At 40.7% G+C, this 7,854-nt stretch overlaps 1 protein-coding gene across 1 annotated transcript; it reads right to left on the minus strand.

The window, feature by feature from the left end:
* Nucleotides 1-2,647: 2,647 nt before the first annotated feature.
* CUNH2orf69 (chromosome unknown C2orf69 homolog) lies at nucleotides 2,648-7,848 on the minus strand. The gene is made up of 2 exons (XM_041473404.1): nucleotides 7,690-7,848; nucleotides 2,648-5,987 (listed from the first exon to the last, which is right to left on the minus strand). Exon 2 carries the CDS (start codon nucleotides 5,970-5,972, stop codon nucleotides 5,148-5,150), a length of 825 nt encoding a protein of 274 aa, XP_041329338.1. The 5' UTR covers nucleotides 5,973-5,987; nucleotides 7,690-7,848; the 3' UTR covers nucleotides 2,648-5,147.
* Between the last annotated feature and the right edge of the window lie 6 nt (nucleotides 7,849-7,854).

Here is a 7,854-nt window from a genome sequence, read left to right on the forward strand (position 1 = left end):
ATTTTCTTAGTTACCCAAGTTTGCAGTAAAACTGTACATTAAGGTCTCCTATTTACTTTGGGTCAGACTCTACAGTGGAGGCAGATTCTGAGCTCTGTGTGTAGGAATTTCTGGGAGCAACAATCTCTCCTAAGTGGCAATTCCTGAGAGCAACAAGAGCAGATGAGTTTGTTTCCAACTGTTCAGGTCTGTTCCTTGTCACAGATTGAAGCCATTAAAAGAACGGCTCAACCACGTCAAACGTGCAGCTCCACGTGCGGTGCCACGTTCATACAAGAATGCTCAGAAGCTGTTGCTTGCAGTAATAACACAGATCATAGCAGTGGACAATTTCTGCCGTGAAAACAGTTATACTTCATCTGTCAAGCAGGACATGAATTGCTTTAAACTTCCACCACAAAACCTTAATGTATTTCTCATGGTGGGGAATGGGAAAGAAGAGCTAAGCACATGCTCTGTAAGGGATGCAACAGCTTTGTCTGACACCCAGGCTTTGGAGTGTTGCTCAGAGCATAAACTCTAGTGTGGGAGAAGAGCCTTGGCCTGCCCTTCAGCACTGGTCTGTCTCTTGACTGGTTTTTATGTCTTGCAGCAGTGCTTTCTTTAGAAACAACTCAGCTCTGAAGTGCCAAGTTTAACAAAAGAAACTAGCAATCATGACTGAAAGTGCTCTTTTGAGAGCCTACTGAAAGAAAGAAAATGTATTCTGAACCTTAAAGTAATGGCACTCTGTTCCTTTTCAAGTACATAAGGTGTTAATACACATGAATTAAAACCAGATCATTTATGTTTCCCTTTTTTATTACCAGATGATTTTCTGGTCATTTGCTTAAGTAGAATTTGATACTTTTTGGGTCACTTGGAAACATGTAATCAAGCCCTAATGACAGGAAATGACAATGCCATCACTACCTTATAACCCACACTACACTGTATTCAAAATGACTGCCTGAATCAGTCTTCCATAGTTTCCACAGTGATGTGGAACAGCTAATCCAGTACAAGTGGGTTTTTTTGTCAGCAGGAGGAGTGAATTATGCTGTTAATACCGACAGAATGAAGTCAGCCAGGAACAGTATGTCTGGCACTGGAAGAGGCAGTGCCTGTCTGATACATAGGTGTTATATGATCTTGCCTTACTGGCTTCATGACTTCATGTTGCTTTATTCCAGTTAAAAACATTCACCCTATCTCTGAACAGAGTTAAGAGATCAACAACACCAACCGAAAGCCAGCTTTGATCTTATGGTCTCCACCTGCAATATTCAAATGTGTCTAAATTTTCATCAGGTTATGATCATTAGAAGTAATTTTTTTTTATTTAATCTACCATCCTTACAAAAATGAAATGAGATTTCAATATAAGATTTTAAAGGATTGTGAAGTAACTTTGAAGGTAATTTAAAGAGGCTGTCTCTTATGGACTGCAGTCTTGAGACACCTGCCTTTGCTTTTGCATTGCACAAGGGCACCAGACACATATTTGTGTTTGTAGATTCTGCTAGGCTGGGATGAACCCAAAAGTGTCACTCAAAACAGAGCACACACATCCCAAAATTTTCACTGTTAATAAATTCTTTCTTGTATTAACTGATAAGACTCCATGTAATTTAAAATAAGCATTCAAGGTTAATGAATGGGTATACAATTAACCTCAGTGCTTCAAATTTCAGTCTGTACAAGACAACAAATATTGGTTATGTGCAGAGATGAAGTAACTGTTACAGCTCCAAAAGAACCTCCATGGAAAATCTGAGTGCGTGCTCATGCACAATCATTTTTATCTGTGCATATCCACAGTTGTAACAGCCTGACTCCTGAACTGACTTAGCAGTCTTATGTAAAATAATTTCTATGACTATTTAAATATATAGCACTGCTGTTACTTATCTCTCTCAGCAATGATCTTTTGTTTAGAAAGATAGAACAGCTTACCATAAAAGTGCTTGTGCAGGGAGGCAGCAGGATTTTATCAATGGGAGGACAGAGAAAATAGCTCCTTTCAGCCACATGTTAAGGATGTCACTCTTTATAATTAGGGGCCAACACTGATTAATGTATCAGCATTTGCAGAGATGTGACTAAATCAGTCCCAGATGGGAAGAAATTTATCAAACTTTTTAGCATTTTAGATTCACACAAAATAAAATAATTTCAGTCATCTGGACAAGTTCATAGAATCAAGCCTTGCTTTAAAAGAATTTAGCAGTCACAGTTTAGTACATGTTAGCATGTCTCAAAATGTACCAGAAACAAGCATGTAATACAAGAACACCAGTCATTACTGGGTTGTACTAAAGACTGTGTAAGGTTGCTCACTCCATTAGAAAACAGAAGTGTCTTGAACTACACCACTATAAGCAGAAGAGCCACCTAACTTTAGGCATTTACATCTAAGCTTATTAAAAATTGCCTTTACAGTTAATGCTGAAAAACGAGCATATGCAAACTATGACCCATTTTATCCTAATGTAGAAATATCCCACCCTTGGCTGCTTCATGCCAGCTTTCCTGTGTTTGTGGGATGCCAGTAAGCTGTTTTAAAATTATGGATGCTGACTACACAAATACAAAGCCTCCTTGAAGAAAAGTCATCAAATAAATCTGATTTTTAAACTACTCTCCACAAACACCTGACAAAGCTTAATCCACAAAACTGCACATTCCTTGTTTAATGGTTTTATACTCACATCAAAGTGGTTTCACCCATTAGAAATAGTTTATTTTCTACATAGTTTGCAAAATTTATTTTTAGCATGCATTGTAATGAATGACAGAGGCACATTCCAACAGAGTACTACAGCTGTTTAAAGAATGAAAAACAACCAGTCAGTTTTCCCTCCACAACACGAGGTCTCATAACAAGATTAGTTTTACAACAAAGTGCCTATTCTTCAAAGTAATGCAGCAACACTTGAGCCTATTTAACAGTTATTGTAGGCAGCCTCCATCAAACAGGTTAGTATTATTTTAACAGGACAGCCATCCAGAAACTTTTGAAGACAATGTCAATATTTTAATAGCTATTTCCAAAAGCTTGCAGCGACGTAGTTCTGATGTTTTGGCAGGCACAGAATTGTTTAGAAATTGGTCTCTGATCTGCAGTGTTATTGGACTGGGCAAGTGTTAGCACACCCAACTTAGCCTAGTCAGTCTGAAACTGAGGGAGCAAAAGCAATAGAAAGTTCTGGGGGTTTTGTTGGTTTACTCATTAAAATACAATTTTGTACGTGGATGGTTAAACATATTTCAAGCCATTTGCAGGCTTTCTATTAAAACCACTTCTTTAGGTGACAAATAGGATTGAATGAAATCTCCAAGAAACAGCCTAAAATAAAAAAGCAGATGGAACTAAATTTCAGGTTCTGTACAGTTTGTTTGCATGTTGCACTTTTCTCCATCAATTTAAATAGATTTCTTTTTATGAACTAGGTACATTAATCTAATTATTATTGATAGAGTTCTCTTTCAAATTGGAGGGTCCACACTGTATGTATAAAACTTTCTATCACCCTTAATATTTTGAGTGTTAAGAAAATTTTCTTAGGAGTACAACACACTTTTCTCATTATTCAGTGATCACTGATGTGCACAATTCCTGCCAAAAGTTGTCTGCAGGGAACCTTGTAAGTTTTAATGATGCCAACAGAAGAAACTTCCTTTCCACAGTGTAAGAGTCACAGGAAACAAGGAACAGGGCAGAGATGTCACTAAGCCATCAAACATAGAACCAAAGTTGAATAAAATGCCTTTTTTCAGAACTTAGCCACAAATGTTTGTGTAATCTTCACAGTGTTTTGCTAACTTGCTTTTGTATTCCTATACTTCCAGGAAATCCAAAACCACTTGGAGTTACTGGTTCGTTGTTAATGGCTGCAGTTGTCTTTAAGAATAATTCTAAGCTTTGTAGGTAAATGGGAAGTTACTTGCAACAGTAGAAAAGTTCCATTAATACCGTCATTGTCTATCTCTCAGTATTTCTTTCTTAAGTACACTCAGGTTTGGTGTCTGAACCAGATTACATCTTTTGTATCAAATCTGGCTGGCTTTCTATTTAGAGGAGTTTTTTCTGTAGGTAAAATTAGGCTCCAAAAATAAGGTTCTTGGATGGCTCTAGAAGCAACTACTGCAGTACATTTAAAGGAGATAATGGATATTAAAATGGAGGCATTTTGAAAGAGCTACAGTCAACACAGTCTGAATTGTTTTAATGCAACTTGTAATAGATTATGTGCTTATGGCTTGATTAAGAGCCACATCAATGCAACAATTACCAAGTAAAACCTTGCCAGCCCAAGGTAGGGATGTCACCTCTTGATGTGACAATAAAGGTATTACTGCTGGTCCTTACAGAAGTTAGCAAAGCAATAGCAAGGTATCTTGAAACACAAACAAGCTACGCACTAATCAACAATCCTGGTTACTTAACATAGCTACATCACAGTTTTCAAGCCCCCAGGTGAAATGGCTGTTCACTAGCAGATACTACACAATTAATTAATTAATCAAACTTTAGAGTGACAGAAATGGCAAGGCGCACATAAAGAAGAGAAATGCATTGGCACTATTATTCCAAAGGTGAGTGTTTGTGACTTTGTTTCAAACAGGAGAAATGTTACAAAACTGGAAGATTTAATTACCTAATAAAACAGGTCTCTGCAAAATATATAACTAACATTCATCTTACAATCAATTTCCTTAAGCCAAAAAACTAACCTTACATCTGTAATTGTCAAAGAGCAATAATTTTAGCCCTGGAAGCCACTCAACTGAAATATCTACACATCTGAAGTTCCCAAGTACTTTAAAGTCCTATTAAATGCAGTTTATGATATTAGACATCCAGGACTAAAAATTCTGCCAACAGTTTAAAAATAAACATTCACATTTAACAAAAAAAACATGCATAGGATTGTTCTTCATAACACTTTTTTTCCAGGAATCGAAAAACAACATCTGTTATAGTTTTGGGGTCCCAATAAGCCTTTTTAATCTACAGAAATTTATATACAGTATCTATTAGCAACACAGAACTGATTTAGTATTCTGTTTAGAAAGCATCTGCTCAAAGCTGAAAATCTAGATGACAACATTTACAGTGTTAAAAGTGCTTCTCCAAAGAATATACTGTTCATATACATACAGTCTCAAAATACTTCATGAACTCTGAAATGGTTGTCTAAGGAGGGAACTTCATCAGCAAAATGCAGTTGATCATTTATTTCCACACCAAATTCTTCAAGTATCTGTACAAATTTCTCATGCTCTCTCCCAATCCATGACCTCATTGTGTCAAACACTTGGTACGGTGTAACGTGGGCATGAACTTTAATTCCTGTCTCTGCAAGTTCTTTCAGCATTTCAGGGTAAGTAACCCAAGTGTTGCTTCCTCCCGAGTGACCACCATCCAGCCAGTAAATTGCTTTTATGTTTTTTAAGAAGGTATCTGTATTCTTGTCTTTTTTGGCTTCCTTCAGCTCATAAAGCAGCTGGTTCAAAACCACACAACCTTTACTGAAGCCAATCAAAGTAAATGATGCTGCATCTACAGCAGAGGGTACCATGACGTTCCCAGCAGAATTATTAGAGCATTCACAATCTCTCTCCCTTTCTTTGGACGAGCAGCCATTTGTTGTAGGAACAGACTGTGGCTGTGATTTAAAAGCAGCTATTTTTGCATCCTTGCTGACACCGTGCACACTTTTCTGGGACAGCAGAGTATTCTGAGAGAGTCTGAATGCATTAACCAGCAAAGCATGGAGATGCTTGAAAGCTCCAAAGTCAGTGCTGTGCTCTGGTGCTCCAAACATGTTACTTGTCACAAAATTGTCATAGCAACTGAATTTGTGCAGGTGCATTCGAGAACACTTTATGACCCAAATAAAGCTATTGGGGAACCGGCGAGCGAGTATGGTAGCAACATTTTCAAAACTCCAGTGCTCCCACTGAAAGTTTTCTGGGTGGCAAGACATGATGTCATGATAGTTCTGAAAAATTAAAAAAATATAAAAGATGCATTACTACATTGTGAAAAGATTCAGCTCCAATGTGTACTCCTATTTAGAAAGGAGAAAAGAGTCCTTTTTCACAGAAAGGACTGTAAAAAACCCCATGCATTAGAGGCTCCTACTTTCTAAGTTTGCAGAACAAGAAACATATAAAAGAAACTGGTATATTTTGACTTGCTTCCTTTAATATTTTTACCACATATTTTTAATACCCCCAAGATCAATATAATGAAGTCAGCACATGAAAATATTCATACTTTTTGTTGACTTCACACATTGAAATATTATTCAGCTTAGTATAACACACATAATTTTACTGCATTATCTCTAGCTACACAGGTCTGATTATCTTTCTACAAAACAAAAACAAACTTAAAACTTTGTAGTCAGTTTTCTGGATTTTATATGGAAACAAAAATATCCCCTCTCATTCACCTGCAGGAATTTTTTTTGCCTTGTTCACATCCATAGAGGGCATAGATTGAAGGAAATTATCCCCAAGTCATGAAAGAACCTCATGTCTGAAATCTTAATGGCAAAGAATACCAGTTCATTTATTTTACTAAGGAATAATGAAGCCATATGCAAGAACAGCAATCAGACAAGTCTTCATAGGCCATCCCAATCCTTAAAATAAAAACACACAAAATGCTGCATCTTTACCTGACAGAAGGGAAAGCCTTTTCCCTTGAAGAAGGCACTACTGCTGCTTTTGAGAAGCAGTAATGACAATTGAGATTAGCTGGCCACCAGAACATGTTATGTTAGAGTGGTCGACCAAGGGCTTGGGGACAGCACTTTGGAGTCTCTGTAATTTCTTGCCAACTCCAGAGACCACAGGACAGGCTGAGAAAGCACCAGTGCCTGTTAAATTCCCAAAGGGCAGTGTCTGGGATGTCCATACAGCTGCACGGTGCTCTGCCTGGGGAGGACAACCGGGCACCTTAGGGTTTTGTTGTCCTGTCTCCATTAACACTTCTTGCCACGCTTCCAGACACTGCCATCCCTGTCACTGTCACCCTCAGGCAGCGCTATAGGGCTGGAGTGACTCCAGAGAAGGGCAGTGGAGCTGGTGAAGGGGCTGGAGCACAAGTCCTGTGAGGAGCAGTGGAGGGAGCTGGGGGTGTTCAGCCTGGAGAAGAGCAGGCTCAGGGGGAGCCCTTATTGCTCCCTCCAAGTCGCTGAAAGGAGCTGTAGCCAGATGGGGTCGGTGTCTTCTTTCAAGCGACAACAGGACACAGTTTTAGCTTGTGCCAGGGGAAGTTTAGGTTGGGTATTGGGAAGCACCCTTCGCAGAAAGGGTGATTGGATATTGGAATGGATTGCCCAGGAGGTGGTGGAGTCACCGTCCGTGGAGGTGTAGAAGGAAAGACTGGACAAGGCGCTTAGCGCCAGGGTCCAGTTGACGTGGTGGTGTTGATCATAGGCTGGACTCGATGATCTCCAACCTCAGCGATTCTGTGAGGACGACTCTCCTCCCCTCCACTACTGCTCCAGCTGAGGTTTCTGGAGGGCCCCTTCCCGCTCCCTGTGCCCGACCGTGCGGGGCACCGCGATGCTCCGGCGGGCGCCGGGCAATGCCCACCCGCACAGCCCTTCCGGGGACGCGTCCCTCCGGCGCCGCTTCCCCGCTCCCGCCCCGCGGCCGCTCCGCCGCCCGGGCCCCCATCTCGGGCCGTACCTGCACGTCCCCCGGGAAGTACACGACGTGGTGCTGCGGCGACGGGGCCGGGCCGCGCGGGGCGGGCGGCGGCAGCAGCAGCAGCTCGTTGGTGCGGTGCGCCTCAGCGCCCGGCACCTCGGGCAGCCGCAGCCACGGCGGGCTCAGCCGCGCCGCGGAGAACCC

The sequence above is a fragment of the Pyrgilauda ruficollis genome, unplaced genomic scaffold (genome assembly GCF_017590135.1).
Source record: "Pyrgilauda ruficollis isolate IOZ18807 unplaced genomic scaffold, ASM1759013v1 scaffold3, whole genome shotgun sequence".
Classification (NCBI taxonomy): domain Eukaryota; kingdom Metazoa; phylum Chordata; class Aves; order Passeriformes; family Passeridae; genus Pyrgilauda; species Pyrgilauda ruficollis.